The sequence below is a fragment of the Camellia sinensis genome, chromosome 7, assembly GCF_055761805.1.
Source record: "Camellia sinensis isolate YWXY chromosome 7, ASM5576180v1, whole genome shotgun sequence".
NCBI classification, from domain to species: Eukaryota; Viridiplantae; Streptophyta; class Magnoliopsida; order Ericales; family Theaceae; genus Camellia; species Camellia sinensis.
Window position 1 is genome coordinate 137,271,340 of NC_138967.1, and position 21,288 is coordinate 137,292,627.

Consider the following 21,288-nt stretch of genomic DNA (forward strand, 5'->3'; position numbering starts at 1 on the left):
CATAACAAGCGAACCAACAATGAGGGTTTTTTTCCAGGAGTACCAATGCTGGCAGTAGCATTATTCCCAAACCCATTGAAATCAATATCGTTATTACTAATACCAAAACTACCAACTCTTTTGCCAATGCCAACCCACAAACAGTCGGCCCAACCCGAGCTCAAGGAAGAACTTTCAGCCCCATTTATATGAGCCTAACCAGCGCACTAAAAGTCCTAATGAAAAGAGAGTATCTCAAACCCCTTGATCCCCAACCACTTCCTGATCCACTCTCTGCTAGACATAACCCTACCAAGTACTGTGCGTACCATTAGCAACGCGGTCATGGCACCGATCATTGCTACTGCCTTCATCACGAGGTTCAGAATCTCATCGACAACCAGACAATAGCTCCACCTCAAGACCCCAATGTTACCACCAACTCACTTCTCATTCATCACCAAGTATCTTATCTTCACCTTAACCTCATTCATACACTATTTCCTACCTTCAACTCTAGCATATACATCACCCCGGTCCCATTTACCTAAGCCTGAGGTGTTCATTGCAGAAAGTACCAATTTGTGCATGATGGATGCACCTAATCTAGTTCGGGTACGCCAAGAGCGCCAAATGGCTGAACCCACTACTATTGAGATGTTAGGAATGATAGAAAACCTTTAAGGAACGATGACAGATTTAACATTTGGGATTTTGATCTCGTCAAAAAGCTCCCCAATCTTGGGGCGAGCTACTGTTGAAAAGGGCCAACCCGAAACTATCTCAAGTCTGGGTGATGACAGATCAACAACAAATGGGCCTCGCTTCGATATAGCCACTCAATTCCTTAGACAACTAGAAGCAAGTGGCAAGAACAAAGCCGGGACAAGTATTGATCCAGATGCACAACTTTGGTGGGCTATTAAGACTTTGAAGGTCAAAGGGCTGAACAAGCAGCAAGTGCTTGAAATTGTTGCAAAGATTGTGGATAACACTTTTGTCGCTCAAGATGAGAGCATTTTGAATCAGGAGATAAACAATGGAAAATGGATGCTTACCAGAAACATCCATCCTGATTCCAGTCCCAAGCCCATGAACACTCGACCAACACCCTTCGACCAATTTGCTAATGTTTCTAAACCTAATGCTCCCTGCTCCAAAAATCGAACCTTCGCCCAACTCTATATGAGCCTAACCTGTGCATTGAAGGTACTGATGGAGAAAGGGTATCTCAAACCGCTTAATTCTCAACCTCTCCCCAATCTTCTCCCACCTAAACATAACTCTACCCAATATTGCGCATTCCATCGGCAGTACAGTCACCATATTAACCGTTACTTTCGCCTTCACCATGAAATTCAAGGCTTAATTGACAATAAGGTCATCACTCCACCTAAAAATTCCAAAACTGTCAATAACCATCTCCCTGACCACAATAGATTGCCACTTCATAACATAGAATCCATACACAGCTTGCCAACAACCAACCATTACCCTAGCCAACATAACATACCCGCCAATGAGCCCAAACCCATTGTGTTCATTCCTGAATCTTTTGATTCCGATCTGAGCAAAAGGAACAAAATCTTTGAAGAGATGGAAAGTTTACTTGATCTTGGTGAGTTCAAGCTTGATGAAACAGTGATGTTAGCACTGGTGGTTGGAATGAAGAATCTCAGTCTCAGCTAGGGTAATTGTTAAAAGCACTTGGGAATGACCTTTTGAACTAGGGGCATGGTGTGAAAAAGCAATTGTTTCGGTCAAGAAGATGTGTGGAGACAACGTAATTGTGAGGCTTAGCCTGTGAGACTCAGTTTAAAAGTCTGAAATCAATCCTTCTGGGTGTGGATGTGTATTGCTGAATTAAAGGCACGTCTGGACCTTCACGTGGGCTATTTGAAGCAGTTTTTGAAATTCTACAGATGGACTTGAAGAAGGGAAATCCCATTTTTGTCTCAGAAATGCTTATTTTGTTTTGAGTTATGTCCTGCAAATAGTTGTATTGTGAGTTTTATAATATGTAGATATAGATATAAATTATGTACTAAATATTTAGGGTGATTTATAAGAGCTCAGTTTTAATATAGTTAATATTGATATATAATACATAAATTATACTATGTAGTGTGTATCTCTTATAGGGATATCAAATAAATTATTAAAATTGACATAAATCAATATTTACATAAATAATATATATATATATATATATTAGGTTAGAGAGCATAGATTGTGAGAAGATATAATGTGAATATTTCCAATTTAAAAGTCATAAATCATGCATTTTGAAATCCATAAATCAAGAGACAATTACCTTTTAAATAATTAATTAAATAACTTAGCCAATAGGCTTTTTTTGTAATCTATTTGGTAAACTAAAAATTCAACAGTTTTAGGATGGAACTTTGAAGTCCTCATAGGCCTCCTCATTAGAAACCTCCTTTTCCTAACATAATATATATATATATATATATAGAGAGAGAGAGAGAGAACACTATAATAAATTAATATTTTAAAGGCAAAAATTTAGAGACCGAATCATTTTTTAGAGATGAAATATTTTAGTTGCCAAAAGTGTATTGTTGTATTCTTAATAATGAAATTGGACATTTAATGATAATTACTATTCTTTAAGTAAACATTTTTTACACCAAATTATTTTGTTATTAGCGACATTTTCAAAATTTTATCTCTAAAGATTTTTTTTTTAAAATTATTTTTCGGAATAGCCTTTTAGCGACAACTGAAATTACTCCCTCCAATGTTTTTTGTAACAAAATTTCCATTTTTGAGGACCAAAAAAAATTAAAAAAATGGTCCTTAAAACTTTAATACACTGTATTGTGGGGGTAAAATTATATTTTCATCTCCCATAAGATTGAATTGTCAATCTCAACCCTCATGGGAAGCTAATCATACTTTTGAGGGATTATCAATCCCATAAGACTCTTAATATTATAATATTTTTCCTAACCATGATTTATAGGGCCATATTTAATTATTAATTAAAACTCATGGAGCTAAACAAATTGTTCTTAGAGCCAAACACAAAATTAACCATTTTAAATAATACATATCACATGTTGCCTACTACTAAAGAGGTTTCTCTACTCTCATCATTCTAAATGTAATTTTATGTGACTAATTTTGTGATTAATTTTGACAGAGTATGGATAATTGGGCTCAATGAGGTCTTGGGTTCGAATGGGCTTGATATGAGGAGTTCGAAACTTGAGAATGAGCCGAGTTGTGGACTTAAAGGAAAGTGAGCCTCATTAAGAAATGCTCTGTCATTCTAGCTAGCACAAATCGACAAAAGCTGTTAGAGTAGTATCACTGTCGGAAGACGCGTACAGGCATCGCAGAAAGAGGAAACCAGACCACTTACCTAGTACATACTGGTCACCTATAAATACCCAAAGATAGCTCCGATTAAGGTAAGCAATTCAATGAATAAAAAGAGTATACGAGTAATCGATGAATCTATTACTCATCAGAGAATCTGTAGCCAACATGATAACCATTGTTCTTGAGGTTTTGTTTCTTTCAAGTTACTAAAGCTCTGATTGATATCTGTTTTAATTGACTTTTTATTTTTTATGGAAAAATGTGCAGAAAAATAATAGATTCATAGTTCCCAATATTAGAAAAAGTTTCATATACAATCAATTATTGTAAAACTTAGTTCTTCTATTTAGACAAAAATCAATCACAAAATCAGATATAAATTTTTCACATTAACGTGAATCCTACAAAAACGTGAGACCCACCGAGATAAGAAAATTGGATTCGATTCTTCAATCAATTTCTGTATATTACAATTTTGTAAGTTGAAAAAAGAAAAAAAGAAAAAAAGAAAAAGAAAAAAAAAGGAGAACCAGCTCTACCTTGGGGACAGTTTTGTCTTTCTATAAACAGACAAAAATTATTTTAGTATTCGTACACGAGCGAAATAAGAAACTTTAATTTATTTATTAAAATATTAATTTATGAGGGGAAGTTTCAGACTGAGGAGATCCGAAATTTCTCTCTTTTCGAATCTAAAAAACTTAAATCGTGAAAAGAAACGAAAAGTAAGAAAGAGAGACAGACACAAACAAACCCAAAAATTAAAAAATTAAAAAAAAAAAAAATTACCCTTCTCGAAATTCTCTTTTGGGTAGAATTTCACATTGATTCCTCATAAATGTACCTGCCTCTCTCTGTCTCTCTCTGTGTAATTCTTTTCTCTTCGATTTCCATTCATTGATCAATCACAAAACTCTCCTTGGGTTTGGTAAAAAATCACCACACTGTTGATTTCAATAGACTCTTTCGATCGATCGATCTTCAATACCCAGTTCTTAATTCAGCTTTTTAGATAGAGAATCTTAAAGGGTTTTCTATAAATATACAAACTTATATATATATATATATATTGGGTTGTGATTGTTGTGTGATTATCAGGCATCGATGCCGGATAATCGTCAGGTTCAGAGCAATGGTGGTGTGTCCAATTCATCCAATCCATCAATCGACAACGTGGAAGGTGAAATTTCGATTTTGTTCACAAAACCCAGACATGCTTGAGTTTAAAGCAATGATCTTTTTAGCGTATGATCATCGTTTTCTAGTAGTTGTTTTGTCGTTTTTATCGTCATCATCATCATCTACTTTTATTATTAATAATACCCATGTTTCAACTTGTTCACTTAACTTTCTTTCCTTGTTTGTTTTTGTTTTTGATTTTATTTATTTATTGATATTAATGAATCTTTCTATTTGTTTCTCTCTAGATGGTCATAATATTGATTTTTATTTATGTATGAGATTTGTATGTATGTGTACACACATGGATGTGAACATAGATATAATGTATGTGTGTTGGGTGCTTTGAGCCTGTGTCGAGTGTTGATTTTGGGCATTCAATGCATTGTAGAGACTATTCGGAGATTGAAAATCTCGACAAATGATGATAATCAGGACAGTGGTGCGGTGGCCAATTCGTGCCCCTACCCAGATCGTCCAGGGGAACCCGATTGCATATACTATTTAAGGACTGGGTTGTGTGGTTATGGAACCAATTGTAGGTTTAATCACCCTGCTACTTCTGGGCAGGTAAATAGATTTCTTTAATTCTGTTTTTTCTTGTTATTGGCAATCCTGTTTGATTTGAAGTTAATGATTTTTAATTGTTTTTAGATAAATTACTTATGTTTATGTATAGGGTGTTCAGTACAGAGGTGAACTGCCAGAAAGAGTTGGACAACCCGACTGTGGGGTAATTTTTGCCGTCAATCAAGAATTGTTCTGTATTTACCACATTCGATTCCCATATCACCTTTTGTATTAATTAGGTCTTTTATGTGTTTTTGTATGACTTGATGATATATAAGCATTATACAAAACAATCACTCAAGATTTTGTTAGCTGAAGAAACAACTACGTAATTGAACAAATGCAGCATATTTTGGAGAAATAAGATCTTTTCATTTTTTTTTTTCCCATCAGAATTTACTTCAGATAAGGGGTTTGAACTGTAATATAAAGTGTAACATGGTTAATTAAGTTGTTTGATTGGTATTCCAATTTTGACCAGTTGTTTACGGTAATATTTCCTTCATGCTCACTTTTGTCTTTTTTGGTTTTATTATGAAGTTTTGATGTTGAGTATTTGTGTTTTAGGATGTTAATGTTACTTTCCTCGCATAAATTTGAGCGGTAATCAAGTTTGTTTGAGCATTAAGCTCTGTTTGGGAAGTGGCATTTGGCTAAAATATGAGGTGAAAAAAACAATATATTTGAGAAGGACATTTTAGCTTTTTACGAAAAAATGTGCAAAAAGTGTAGTAAATGAGAAGGAATCTTTGACTTTGTAGAGTGAATGGAAAGGAGTTTTTGACGTCTTTGTATGAGTTGAAAACTTTTTGGCTTTTTTGGTGGCTTTTTGGCTAAAATAGCCACTTGCCAAACGGAGGCCAACTTGGCAACCAATCGTGTAGGATACCTGCATTCTCATGTCATTTACATGTCACCTATGAAAAAACGTGTTGTAATTGGACTCTGTAAAATCTACTGAGCTGGAATTTACATGCTTTTGTGCACACATTGTCTTAATTCTGATTCTGTTGTCACTTGATTGAGCTTGAAGGATAATTTCAGAGGCTTCAGAGTTTATATTTTTATGTTGCCTAATTGAGTCAAGCTTTTTCTGCATATGCACATATGTCCTCTTTGTTTCAATTGAAGCTTATCTAGTTAATTTACTCACAATCTTATGATGCTTTATTTCATATAGTAGAAACCATGCAGATGTTTCTGTGAAAAAAAATATAAATTTTGGTTCGGAACCAAGGACAAATTATAGTGTGAAATAGATTAATGCCTAATATATGTTGATTTCTCCAAAGTTGTTTTAATTACTTTGTGATAAGTAAAATAGATTACAAGTAATAGGGTAATAGTGTTTTTTTTTGGTGATGCATTACGTTTTATGGAAATTTTATTGATTAATCATTGTCTACTTTTGAATGTGCATTGCAGTATTATCTTAAGACAGGAACTTGCAAATATGGACCAACATGTAAATATCATCACCCACGGGACAGGCATGGTGCTGGACCTGTGCCATTGAATGTTTTGGGGCTACCCATGCGCCAGGTGCTTATTTCACTCTCTCATGAGGCTCCTCCTACTTATCTATCTATGTCCTAGCAGTTGCATATATTGCCATATTTTTTACTTGTTTCCCACTTATTTATAATTTCAAGCTATAAATCATATATCTATTCTATCACATAAAGCGTAAACCGTATTTGGTGTGAACGCTATCGCATTTTCCCCCCTCCTCCATATCAAGTAACTATCACATCCAATAACTGCTAAACGATTTTCTTATTCATCAAACCATCCAAAACTGCCAAATGATTTTCCTTAATTCATCAAAATGCCAAAAAACTTAAATGAAAAATTGCAAACACATCATCTTTGCGCCTTTATTTACTTTTTTCTATTGATTTTTCTCAGGAAGAAAGGCCATGTCCTTTTTACATGAGAACTGGATTGTGTAAGTTTGGAGTCGAATGCAAGTTCCATCATCCTCAACCTGTGACCGCTGGAACTATGTTACCCATTCCTGGACCTGCTGCCTATGGATCTTCAGGCTCACCAATTGTGGCTTCGTCTGGTCTACATTATGTAGGAGGAGTTTCAGCATTGTCATTACCAAGGGCACCATATATATCTGGTACCCATGTACAAGGCCCCCAGACCTACATGCCTTATATTGTGTCTCCCTCTCAAGGCATTGCACCTACACATGTCTGGAACACTTACCTGGTCAGTGAATATCATCTTATATGGAAAGAAGCTTGATATGAATTTGATCTTAATTTAATGCTATTTCTCACTAAGGAAATTCACTTGGTGTTTACACACTTTTATTCATCATTTTAAAGTCAAACTTGTATTCCAAAGTTGGATTTATTTATATCTGTTGCTTTTAATTATGGTTCTCTATCTACACTTCCCAGACCCCCATCCAATGGGGGGACTAAACATGGCGTACTTTTTTTATTTTTTTATTTTATTTTAATGTTTCTATAGTTCTGATGAGAAGAACTCTTGCATTGTACACACACAAATTTTAACTGCATCTATTTATCATTGAACCAACATGACAATGTTCTCAGAAATGTAGCACCTATATCATCTCACTTATATCATCTCTCACAGTCACATTGTTCAAAGAAAAATTTAAGTTCATCCTCTTGAATGTTACTATTCAGTATTGGACTGCTTTCTCAATAGTGATTAGTGACTAGAGTGCTACTGATTTTCTTGCGTTGCATAAACATTAACTTAGTGATCAGTGATTACTCCTCACAAACTTTTTGTGATTTGAGGCATTCCATCTCTGAATGGGCTGATAAACTTCATTATCATTGCTTCTGCTTCTCATTAGGGCAGTGTGCTTTTAGCCTAGAAAAACATCGACTATTCTGCAATTGTGATGATTATCATTTATCACCAGTAAGATGAATATGTTTACTCACCTCTTGTCATCCATTTTATTAATTGGAAAGGTAGCCATACTTAGGTTTTCGTTATTTGACTGTCACAAATTTATTAGAGATTGTCTTCTACTTCATTTCTCATGCGTGGTTTTTCTGTGAAAATCAAGTGGATATTGCAGTAGAAAATTGATGCATCACACTCTACAGCTCCAGTACATATATATTATGCTAATGGAGATCATATTGCAAGCTGATTTCCATAAATGAGGAAAATCACTGGTGTGGATATATTGCTAAAGAAATAATGTGAAGACATGAGAATGGCTTGAGTTGGGGACATCAGAAATAGTTCTTATTTTTTGGTATATGAGGATGGATTGAACTGTAGTGGAAACATTGCATATATAATCATTTGGTTTATACATCTCTCTTGAATTTCTTAAGTTCTAGGACCCAGAAATAAGCCATGCCAGACATTTTTGCATCTGGTTATAACAATATCTGGAATGCTCATCAGTTTGAAAAAATGGAATATGGTTCTCTCGGTATTTTTTTTGTTTGTCGCCACCAGTCCACTATTCTTTGTTGTGAGGATTGTGTAATTAATCTTCTTGGGCTAACAGGTATGGTTTTCCCTGTTCGAAGGGGTTTGATGAAGAATTACCTAACAGGGGTTTGATGAAGAATTACTCGGGCCCTATCACGATCTCTTAGTTCATTTAAGTATTTACTATTAAGCATTGCCTATGAGAAGTAATGATTGATACTCTGTCAATTCCTACTTCGGTGTGAAGTTCTTTGTCACCAATGGGGGTTGGTCCAAGTGGAAAGGGACTTGGGTCGCTTAAGCAAAGGTCTCGAGTTCGAGCCTTTGTGGATGCAGCAAACCCTCTTGGGAGAGGACCCCGCATTTGCGTCCGGCAGCTTCCTCGGCGGATTAGTCGTGGGTCCAAAAAAACCTAGGGATACCGTGGGAGACCTAAAAAAAAAAGTGGAGTTCTTTGTCATTTACTCCTCTAAAAGCATCTCCAGCACTACTAGTTCTCTTGGAGAGCATACCTCCTTGTTCTTCTTCTGCTATATTGAGCATACACATCCACCTACACAAGTCAAGTACACTTGCATACTATTCGTATGCGCATGTAGCTGATTTATGGCTCAGTTTTCATTGAGCTCATGGTGATTGAGTCTTCACGATGTATTTAATAGAACGTATAGCTGATCCCTCTCTGCACAGAAGGGGGATCTTATAAGTTTGGAAGACTGTAGTTGGTTGAAGTGTTTCTCAATTATCTGCTCTTTCAACTTTTAACTGTCCTTATATGTGTGTGTATATATATATATATGTATAGTGCAGTGTGTTACAAACTTACAGTCTTGAATTGTTGTGGCCTAAAATGGTCGAATGAGTCACATTGATGAGCTTCCTTGTGCAATTTGTAGTTTTTAGTCTTGTTATTTGTGAACTGGTTGTGCAAACAACGTGTAATTGCATTATGTGGTTGCCAAAACACCGCGTAATGTTTTGCATATGCAGGGTCTGTGTATACCATGTGATTGTTCAATTAAATGACTAACAACTTTTTCTAGCATGTTCAATGGGTTACATGAGTCAGACTGATGGTTTTTATTGAAGGGGAAAGTTGCAAAGTAGATGGTTACCAATATATTGAATGATTTTTCTATATATTATACCTTCCATTAAATCTATCTTTTTATCATATCTTCTTTATGTGCATTCTGTTAATTAAACGTCTTTGGCATCGTCTAAGATTTTATGTTATTGCATTTAAACGGGATGATATTTTGAGAAATCTGGTATGAGACTTTTTATAATTGGTTTCTAGTGTTTTAATGTCAAATAGGGATGCATGAGCCCTGGACCTTCTACAAGTTTTGTTGGATCTGATCTTGTTTACAACTCCAAGAATCAGGGTGAGTCAGGTTCGAGTGGCCTGTTAAACTCCATTGCTTATCTACCTGAGAGACCAGATCAACCAGAATGCCGGCATTTCATGAGCACTGGAAGCTGCAAATATGGATCTGAATGCAAGTACAATCACCCGAGAGAAAGGATTCCTCAATTGGCAACAAATTCTTTAGGCCCGCTTGGGCTTCCATTGAGACCTGTAAGTTGTATATTTATTTCACACCCGTCAATTTTTCTCAGTTTTGGTACTCCCTGTATTCAGAATAGCTTTAGGAAAGTATTTCATTGACTAAGTTGAGTGTTGATGTCGGATTGAGTTCCACCATTTCTCTTGAAATCAATTGTTGTTAGGGAGGGCTCACTTTTGTCTTCTATGGCATTTGATATCGTGCCCCCAAACCTGTTTTTAGAACGATCGTAGGGAGGGTCTTTGTGTTCCCAACAATCCTCCCTCACGATGATGCTCCTACAAGGCTACAACTCGAACCCATGACAATTTGGCTCTGGTACCACTTACCGAACCAAGTCTCTCCTAAACAATTGGTGTTAGGGAGGGCTTTGATATCATGTCCATGTGCCTGTTTTTAGAGTGGTCGTAAGGAGCGGCATTGTGTACCTAACAATCCCTCCATCACAATGACACTTCCGCAACTTGAACACATGACAACCTGGCTTTGATACCACTCATCAGATTGAGTTGTTCTGCCATCTCTCCTAACACCAATACCAATTGGTATTAGGGAGGGCTTCACTTATGTTTATTATGACATTTGACATTGCGCTTGTAGGCCTGTTTTTAGAGCAGTAGTAGGGAGTGACATTGTGTATCCACACTGGATAAATTTTGTTGTTGTGAAATCGTTCTGAATGATTTGGGACTGCAAGCTATCTGCTACTGGTAGTATACCGGTCTTACTGAATCGTAAAATTTGGTTGTATGTTTTATTTTGTTTAATCTACCCATAGTTTCTGACTCCATGACTTTTCAAAATGCAGGGGCAAGCTGTTTGTTCGTACTATAGCTTGAATGGACACTGCAAGTATGGCCCGACTTGCAAATTTGATCACCCTTTGGCTGGATTTCCTTATAACTATGGCGGTTTGAGTTATTCGACTGTCTCTGTATTTGATCCATCTTATTACCCATATCAAAGAAATTCAACCACTGTCCTCTCCTCAGAAGCATCTCCCTCTAAATCTAAGGCTGCAAGCAACAAAAATCAGAACACGGATACTGAAACTCTTGAAAATCCATCAGAAAAGGCTGGTTCTCCATCACATCCTTTGCCAGCTTCTTCAGAACCTCGACACAATGAATCTGATTGATTTTACTACTTTCTTTTTTCCTCATTTTTCCATTTCGCCCGGCTGAGTTTTTTTATCAGACAAAATATTTAATGACTTGTGCCTCAAGGTCCCCTTTTCACCTGCGGTTCTATGTGTGGATTCAATTCAATGTGACTAGGGAAAGCAGGGAGGTTGTAGAAGGCTCTCTCTCTCTCTCTCTCTATTCATTTTTTTTCTTCTTCTTCTTCTTTCTTTCTTTTTCAATTTTTTTTTTTTTTTTTTTTTTTTTTTTTTTTTTTTTTTTTTGTGGTGAATAAAATGCAGGTGATGAGTTGTAAGATTCCCATTTTTCCCTCTTAGAAACTGTTCAAGGGATTGTTGTTGAATGTGAGAGCTTGGCATTTTTTATGACTCCACACCTGTTAGTTTTATATGATATGAACCATTAAATATAGGGAGGGAAATTAGGGTTTATTTGGTTGTGTTTTCGTTTTTTTGTTTTATGTTTTCATTTTTTATTTTTGGAATACACAATTTTTGAGATGGATGATTCAGTAAGATTACGTATGTAGAGCTCCTATTTTGGACTTATTTGTCATGTTTTGTGGTTTGTTTTCCATATTCTAGTAGCTTGCTTTGAACAAGTTTAGATATCTATCTGAAACTGCCATTTTTAGGTAGAAATGTTGCTGCCACTTTTTCCTTGTTCTCAAATTTTTCTTGGTTACCAAATGCCAAAATTCTTAAATCCGAACAGTTTTAAACTTATTATTTTGGAAAAATTATTTATAAGTTTTATTTGGAAGACTTGTTTAATGTGAAGTCCTATGAATATTCTTTTAAAGTATGAAGTCCTATTTAAATATGAATGTGTTTCATAAGATCCTATGAGTTATAAATGAATGATATTAGTGTATTATTATACCAGTAATTTGTTTTGATTTTATACCTTATTTTTTCATTCATCATATCACGTTTGGGAAGGTTTTTATAAAAGACAAGTTTACAGGTAATGACCGTGTGAGTTTTTTTCACTTTGATCGCTGGATTTGAGTGCATTTTCAAAATGTTGCTTAAATGGATGTAGATATGGTTGATGGGTCGTTACACACTCCAAATATAAATACTAAACTATATCAAATTCTTTTTGAATAATGACAAGTTCAGGTATTGATTTACATGGACAATTGTGAAATTAAATTAATTTAAATGCTAAATTTTTAAATTAATTTTGATTAAAAAGATTGATGGATATTATGACTAAACAAGAATTAAAAAGTAATTGAATAATTAAATTGACAATTAAAATTAGAGTTTGAGATATTAAGTTTTGACAAAAATCCTGGGGTAAAGAATTTATTACTAACCACATAAATGAGATTTAACATCGGCCATCAATTGCAATCCGATTTGAAGTACCCAATACTTCACAACTACAAGTTTGAAATATTGATCAAGAGGGTTGTCGCATTCAATGTACAGGCACGAATCATCCCAAGTAGCACGAGGCGTTTGCTCTAAACTATAGTAGCAACACGACCTATCTCTCGTAGCATAACTCGTCTCGTATTTTAAACACAAACACAAAGAAAACTAATGTATGGAAAGTATTAAATAATCACAAAGAGTAAAATACTTGAAAAGATGAAAAGAACAATTCTTATAAACTTCTAAAACGTCCATACATTTATTCAAACCGTTTCACAATCAAAACTTAAGAAAAATCCCTTTACATGGCTAGGGTTTCATCAAAACCTTAGAAAAGAAGAGCCTAGCCACTCATAGAGGAGTGGGAAGAGATGGAAGACGAAGAAGCCCCTATGAAAATTCTCATTTTGCGGGAAAAACCCTCTGCACGTATGGAAAGTTAAGGCACTGTTTGGCTGCGAGGTAAAGGCCGCACGTGCAAGAATGGGCCTCCGCACATGCGGAAAGGAATTTTCTGCTCATTTTATGCTCCCACTATGTATAAACCTGATTGACATTAAACAGGCATAAAATGTATAGTTTGTCAAGTAAGTAAAATTAAGAGATCCTAATTAACGGCCTCAATGTTACACAATTCGGCTTTTATCACATCCCCCAAACTTACAACTTACTAGTCCTCAAGTAAGGAAAAACAAAGAAAAAATAAGTAAATTTAAGAAAATCTAACTATCTCCTCTTTTATAGGAAGAATGGTTGCATTTAGCATATACAACAAGCCTTTAAACAACAAAGTTACCCCAAGTGGACGAATAAAGTCTCGTGAGGGTTTCCAAAAATGATACCCACAAACATTAATATATTCACATCTATCCAGCAACAATTAATCACACTGCACCACTCAAGAATTAACTCATGTGAGGACTCTATTGAGTAAAGACCGCAATTCAGTATTACACAAATCATGTTCTATATACTTGTGAATGTTAGTTGAACACATCATCAGTAACCTTAGTGTAACGTGTAATCTCCATAACTAGTTAATTGATCACTATAATAGCCCAGTGTAACTCATAATAACCCCTGACATATACAGACAAGATTAAACTTTTGTAACTAGGATTCTCAAAATGATTTTTTTTTTATTTTTTATTTTAAGATTGTGCAATGTCCTAATCCATTAAGCTTTCTAATCAACCCTTGTAGCAAGCATTGGGCCAATGACTCTCAAACCAGACGGTTTTAGGGTACTAGGTGTGAAGACACCCCTACAGGCTTAATAACTCAAGTTGAAAATGCTACGAATCTAAACAAATATTTTTCCTTATTTTCCTTAACTATGCAATGTTTAGGTTCTTTAAGCTTTCTAATTAACCTATGTACAAAGTATTGGGTCAATGACTTCAAAACTAGACAGTTTTAGGACACTTGGTGTAAAGACACTCCTACGGGTTTAATAACTCAAGTTAAAAAGGCTACGAACCCAAACGAGTCAAGTGTTTTATTTATTTATTTATTTATTTTGAGAATCAAGGCTAGTCATTTATTCTTTCTTGCAACACTAGAAATTATTAATGATGTACACCAGGAATTATAATAGAGACGCCACCGCTATGATAGTGTGTTCATGTGAGTCAAGGCATACTCATGATCAGTGTACTAATATCACATCCACAAACAACTACTTAGTGCAAACATTACATGCGAGTGTTTACCCAATAAACTCTTTTCATACAAGTCTACTATGCTCCCCAATTAACATATGCAAATATCATCACTCTACTAGCAACAAATCAACATCAAGTGAAGTAGTGCAATCAAGTGAAACAGGTATTGTAGACGTCCCCGAACGCCCCGGGAGGGATAAGGTCTTGTTTTGTTCATTTGGGGTTCACTACAGTTCGGACTCTCAAATTGTCACGGTTCTAAATCTGAACCAAAGAGTCCAAATCCGGCAAATCGTTTTGAGAAAACAGATTTTGAAAGAAGTGCCAAACATGGACTGCTTTGCCAGATACAGAGTCGCCACCTAAATATTTTATTTTGGGGGAAATTTAGGAAACCCTAACTCGTTGCCTAAGGCCACGTGTCCGTCATCACCAAAGTTGCCTCGGCTCGGGAACTTGGGTACGATTGGAGAAGGTCACTTCGTGAGCACCCCCGCTTGCCCGATCAAAGATCGGCCTCTACTAACCATGATATCTATTTTTGAAAACATTATGTGTTCTTATTCCGGTTATTAGCCTAGATTTACTATGTGATGCGCACAGCATACAAGTATAGACTGAATCGCCTGAATTGGAACAAAACATTTCATGTTTGTTTGTTTGAAAATGGTTTGATGGTGCTACTCACAAGTAGGCTAAGACGTGGATTTGCCACCCTCGGGTGGGCTTAGAAAAACATGATTTTGCCACTATCTAGTGGGCTTAAAACACACATTTGATGAATTGTTCCAATTCAAATAACCCAACCTTCACCCACAGGCATTCAGGCAGTTATATCACATAAGCATATAGCCTCATAGTAAGCATGCTATTCATGGCAGTCACTCACACGCATGTAAGGGTGCTAAAGCATAAAACTTACCGAGTACTCCAAGCCAAAACAGAAGCTAATTAGAAATCCATGCATGATCCTAATTATACGGAAATGCCTAATGCAACACATGCAAAAATGCAACTATAGCAGGCTCGGCTATTCTAAACATGGCATATGAAATGCTACAGCTAACATGTATTCAACTTAGAATTGAAAATACAATGCAGTTAGTATGATGCGCCGAGCCCGGTGCATGCAAAACAGATGAATGAATGCAAACATGCTATCATACTGTATGCTAATTGAAACATGCCCTAATCTAACCATCATAAGCGGGTAAATAAAAGGGAGAAAGACGTGGGATTGGAAGACATACATCACACACACGCACACTTATTACAATATTGCCCTCGCGCGGAGGGTCTGAATAAATAATATACAGTCCGGAATGAATATTACAGTCCAAATATGTACAAAATCCTAATTAATTAACAAATTAAATTAGGAAAGCAATAAATTGGCATGCAAGCCAAGGACTGCCTCAACTCTGCTCCGGATGATGGATAATGCATGCTTGAGTTGCCTTGTGCGGAAATCCACTGCGATGCCCCAATTAGCCTCTGTTTGCAATTATTTTCGAGATGCGTGCCAAGCTTCGGAAGACTGCTGATTCTTGATTTGCTGTAATAGAGGGCAAGAAAGGGGCATGGCAAAGTATTTTCGCATATGTATGTATGACTACCCTTCAAGGAGTGTAGTCCTCGATCCTCGTGCCACCAATCACGCATCTCGATGCATGATGGCCGAGGAGTCGAATTGCACGACTCAATATGAAATGAATGCACATATGGACACAACAAGGCCTAGACTCCATCATGGATAATCTAGAGTGTCGGAGACCGAGAAATTGAGACACGTTCCGTCACTCGGAGTACAAAACGCCCCTCGTTTCCCGTACTCGGGCTAGGTCCTATCCCCAACACGATGCAATATGCATGACATGCATGAAATGCAACTAAGATACAACCTATCATGCACAGTGCTAGGAAATGGCATACACGATGCACGAGATAACATGGCATACACAATGCGCTAACATACGGCCTAGCATACACAATGCTATGAAATGAAATGGCATACACAATGCAATATGGGCTTACACCAACGTGAGTGGACCTCAGCCGCACTCACATAGGAGGCCATGAGATGAAAAATGAGACACTCGAAATGCGTGCACACATGTACGCAAACTGATGACCGATCCTAAAGCACCAAATGCCACTCTAACAAGACATGGAAAGGCATGGAATATGGCATACTAGCATGAAAATTTTAGTAGCAAAATATGATGCAAAACGGCCTCAGAACATGGAAACATGGCACCCGATACATGGAATGAGACCCGAAACATGAAATTAGGTACATGGAATGACCTATGGCTATGCAAAGCATGCATTATTCGAACATGAAGTATAAATACAGAATCAAGACAGTCCCAAAATAAGCATATTTACAGTTTTAAGCAAGGCTAAAAAGTGAACACAAATAGGGCTAAGTTAACATGCAAAAATGGCCCCAAAAGAGAGATAATGAAGCAAGTAGCAGCTGCTGGCCCTAAATGGCCAAGAGCCCTTCAACAAAGTTAAAGAGAGGCTCAAAACATAGTATTTTACAATTAGTGACCAAACCCAAAACAGTGCACATGCGAGCTTAAAATACTATGCAAAATAAGGCCTAAAGAGAGGTTTAAACACAAAGAGCAAAAAGGGAGCTTCAAACAGCAAAAGTCCCTTGATCAAACATGAAGAGAGGGTCAAAATAAGGCTATTTAAAGTTCGGACCAGAGCCCAAAAACACAAGCACAAGGGGCTAACAAAACATGCAAAAGTAAGGCCAAAAGAGGGATAAAGAGGCAAGTGACAAAAGGAAGCCTCAAACAGTGAAGAGCCCTTCAACAATATTGAATAAGGGCTCAAAATAATCCACTTTTCAGTTTATGACCAAGCTCAAAACAGTTTACAAATGAGCCTAAAATACTATGCAAGAAAGAGGCATACAAGAGAGGTAAAGAAGCAAGTGGTAGCTAGAGACCTTAAACATGGAAGGACCCTTAATCAATCATGAAAAAGACATCAAAACATGACTATTTTCAGTTAGGGTCGGAGCCCAAAAATGTAAGCAAGTATGGCTTAGATATAGAACAAAACAAAGCACAAAAGAGGGAGAATGAAGACTCACCCTTGTAGACCAAGCTTCAGCAGCTCTTGGCTTGAGAAAAGGTGCTCCTAAGCTTTGGAAAACCAGCTCCAAGTGTTGGAAAGGATGGTGGTGGTGTGGTGCTATGCGGTGGTGTAGAAAGGGGTGTGGGATTTGAGGGGTTTTGAGGGTTGGAGTGTAGAGAGAGAGAGATGCAATGCAAGAGCCTTAAAGAAAATTTTGTAACCCTTCAAAAGGGAGCTGGAGGGCCTGGATATATAGGCAAGAGTGTGGGAAAAAAGGAGGGGAAATGGATTTCAAATTTCCCCCCAAAAGTGCAGCCCCCCGGATACACAATCTGGGGGAACACAAAATACAAATTTGTAATGTACCAGAGGAGGGGAGCAAGGCCGGCCTGGTATTTAAGTTGTAGGTGGCCGGCTGGCCCTCCCCATGGCCGGCCGGCCAAGGGTCAAAAGGTTCAAGCAGTATTAGTGGCCGGCCACCCCAGATTAGTGGCCTCCCATGTGTGCACAACACAACCATGTAGTCAAAAACTGGAGAAAGTAAACCATGAGAGAGAAAAGCCCACTTTTTGGAGGGGTTCAAAAAGGTCAAACACAATTACTGGCCGTCCATGTGATATTGGTGGCCTCCCAGGTGTGTACAACACAAATATGTGGTTTAGGGTTGGAAAAAGTGGCCTTAGGATGGTCAACATTGGCTTTCAAGTGAGAAAAATGGGCGACGGAGGGCGATGGAGGAATAAAACTGGTTGTCAAAATAATTACTGGCCTCCCACCCTTCTACGACCTTCCTAACAATGAAACAGAGGTCCTTGCCAAAAATGAATTCAAACCGATGCAAAATGGAGGTTCGGGGGCCGAAACGCGCAGCCCGAGGCCCCGAAAACTGACTGTTAGGCACCGGAAGTGGTGTTCGACCACGAAGTTGGTTTTTCGGACCGCAGTGTCCTTCAAAAGGGATTAAATGAGATGCATGCCAAAAACCGGAGCAAACGGAGGTGGTTAAGCGGTCCCGAACCGAGGCACAAAGCCAACGGCTCCGAAAAATCGGAAATCGGACTCCAAACGGGCAAAATGGCCTACGACCACGAAACGTAGCCTACGGCCATTGAGAGATGATCTACGAGACCTCTCCCTCCCTTCGGGAAGAGAAAACAGAGAAAACAGAGCCTGGTTCGCAAACCAAGGCAAAGCATGAAAGAGTCCGGAAGTCCGAAGGCGAGGCTCGCAGCGGAGACTCTGAAACCTCTGAACGAGCATGATATGCGACATCACCAAGCGCTCAATCGGTGACGTCTGAGTCTTAAGGTCGGTAAAAAATGGGGTGTCTACAGGTATAAGCATGAATTATGAGCCAAATAGAAATGCACAAAACAAAATACCCTCATCTCCAAACTTGAATATGACATTGTCCTCAATGAAAGCAAATGCGAAGTAAATAAGAAAGAAAGAATATTACCAAAGATTATAGGTGCACATCCAGGTAGGCAAATAGTAACACACACACACACCTTCTTTTTTTTTTTGTTAGAAAGAGAAACAACTAAAAGGAAAATATAAAACTAAAAGAGACAAAGAAAATGATAGCCTAGTGCTATTGAAAATCCGGTGGTGGTGGTGGGGGGAAATGCTGGGCAAATAAGGTGGTCATCAATGACCGCGTCTCGAATGCTTCGTCCTGAACCTGGGCACCGAGCTGGTCAAACTGTTGTTGGCTTGACGCTCGATATGTATAAAAATTAATTTGCAGTGATGCAACTGACTGCTGAATATCGAGCTGGCGAGCGTTGAGCTATTCGAAAGTCGCTTGAGAATAATCCCGATGCGCCTGAAAATCCATGCGCAACCCAATGAGAATCTGGTGGTGATCGTGAAGAGTATTGTGGACCTGATCCACAGAGTGCTGAAGCTGTAAGTACTCCTCGCGAGTCATATAAAATGGGTCCCCTTGGGGTGGCACAGGGGAGGCAGTAGGAGGTGGTTGGTCATGAACGGGGTCTTGGGCTTCATCAACCGGTTGTGGTGGTGAGGATGGTGGTGACAGTGGCGGCGGTGGTGCCGAGGAGGACGAACCTCTGACCTTTTTGGAGGCCCGGGTGGATAGCCGTCTACTCATATCCTGCACACACCAAAAGCAAATACACACACACCCGTGGAACCAACATGAGAATAAGAATATGATATTAAAGCACAAGTCTGCCCACTATGTACCACATGCAATTCTCATTATTTTTCTTTTGCTTTTTTAAATTTTTTTTTAATGAAACCTACAAGAAAATTAAGTAAACGAGACACATTAACATGTTATTTAAACATTGAATGATTAAACAAATAAAAATGAACTATACGAACAAGTAATGAATTAAACTAACAAAGAATAATAAGATAATGAAATAAATAGAATAAATAATAATCAAAATAAAATAATAATAATAATAAACTAAATAAATAATAATAATAATATTTTTTTTTGTGTGTAATAAATGAAACCTAAAATAAAATAAAATAAACTAAACACAGTAACATTTTATGTAAATATTGAATGATTAAACAAATAAAAATGAACTACACTAACAGGTAACGAATTAAACTAACAAAGAATAAAAAAAATAAGCATTAAACAACTAAATAAATAAATAGACAACCTAAGAAATAAAATGAATTAGAAAAGCTAAGCATGAGAATTTTTTTTTAATTTTAAATTTAATTTAATTTTTTTATAATTTGGGCTGCACGAGGGCCGAAGATGGCCGCACGTGCGGTGGTTGTCTTCTTGGCTGCCCAAATTTATTTTATTTTTTTATTTTTTTAAGGATGAACAATATATCACTATAAAATTATTCCTAAATGAAAATTGAAAGAAGAAATATAAAGTTTTAAACAAAAAGAAATGATTTACCTTTAAATAGTGAAGAAAGAGAGAGAAAGAAGGGAGATTCACCGAAAAAAATTGTGATCGTCAGAGATTCGACGGACGGAGAGGAAATAGGGTGCCGGCGGTTAGATGGTGGTGAGGAAGAAGGAGGGTGAAGGTTGGTGATGGTGGAAAGAAGAACGAAGAATGTTAGTGGTGATGGGGCTTGAGTGAAAGAGAAAGGTTGAAAGAAGATGGTAAGGTGGAAAGAGAGAGAGAGAGAGAGAGAGAGAGAGAGAGAGAGTATGAGAGGTATAGAGAGAGACATCAGTGAGAGTGATTGTGAGAAAAGTGAGTTAGGTTTTTGATGAAGTCAAATTTTTTTTTTTTTTGAAAGATGAAAAATAAAATAAATAAATAAATTAATTAATTAATTAATAAAATAAAACTGCGGCAACTTTTTTTTTTTGAAAGACCAAAGATAAAATAAATAAAAATATAAATTAATAAAATAAAACTGCAGAAACTTGTTTGGAGAAGATGGGGTAAATTATCTTTTTGTTGTGTTAATTTTATTTTATTTTTTCAAAAAACTAGACCCATTTTCAAAACCCCCGTTAGTTTGGATAGAGAAACTAATGATAGAACTCTAGTTTAAAATCATATAGACGTTTTTTTGACTGTTTTTGAATTGTAAAGGAGTAAAATGCTTTGGCCTCAAACCGAGAGGAAGTAAAATGAACTTTTTCCAATAACAAATTTATAATATAAACTCCAAAATGAAAGCTATCAACCATTGTGATCTATACAGGTTAATTATACTTTTCACTTTTATAACTCAAATTTCACTTTAAACTCTATTATTTCAATTTGAATAATTTTATCTCCACACTTTAGATCCAGTTTTATTTGGTCATTTTATTTAAATTTTTATTAATTTTGTCACACCTTATAAAATTAACAAGTGTCCCAAAATTATTTTGATCTCCAATTTAAATGGAAGGACACAAAAATATTATGAATATTGTGATTAAGTTGTGAATGATGTTGGTTTTT

At 36.8% G+C, this 21,288-nt stretch overlaps 1 protein-coding gene and 1 long non-coding RNA gene across 7 annotated transcripts; one reads left to right on the top strand and one right to left on the bottom strand.

Annotated features, from left to right (window-relative positions):
- Window positions 1-3,970: 3,970 nt before the first annotated feature.
- Window positions 3,971-11,781, top strand: LOC114306549 (zinc finger CCCH domain-containing protein 26). Of its 6 annotated transcripts, none has more exons than XM_028251825.2 (8): window positions 3,971-4,167; window positions 4,426-4,507; window positions 4,898-5,076; window positions 5,186-5,239; window positions 6,502-6,618; window positions 6,985-7,296; window positions 9,839-10,102; window positions 10,900-11,781. In XM_028251825.2, the coding sequence occupies exons 2-8, from the start codon at window positions 4,432-4,434 to the stop codon at window positions 11,227-11,229; spliced, it is 1,332 nt and encodes a 443-aa protein (XP_028107626.1). In that variant the 5' UTR covers window positions 3,971-4,167; window positions 4,426-4,431; the 3' UTR covers window positions 11,230-11,781. The 6 variants fall into 6 exon arrangements, with proteins under 6 accessions (XP_028107626.1, XP_082735582.1, XP_028107624.1 ...); XM_028251823.2 differs by having other exon boundaries at window positions 3,978-4,195; XM_028251824.2 differs by having other exon boundaries at window positions 3,999-4,255.
- Window positions 11,782-18,743: 6,962 nt separating this feature from the next.
- LOC114306536 (uncharacterized) lies at window positions 18,744-20,536 on the bottom strand. The gene is made up of 2 exons (XR_003644725.2): window positions 20,278-20,536; window positions 18,744-19,497 (listed from the first exon to the last, which is right to left on the bottom strand). It is a non-coding gene; the product is annotated as an uncharacterized LOC114306536 (long non-coding RNA).
- Between the last annotated feature and the right edge of the window lie 752 nt (window positions 20,537-21,288).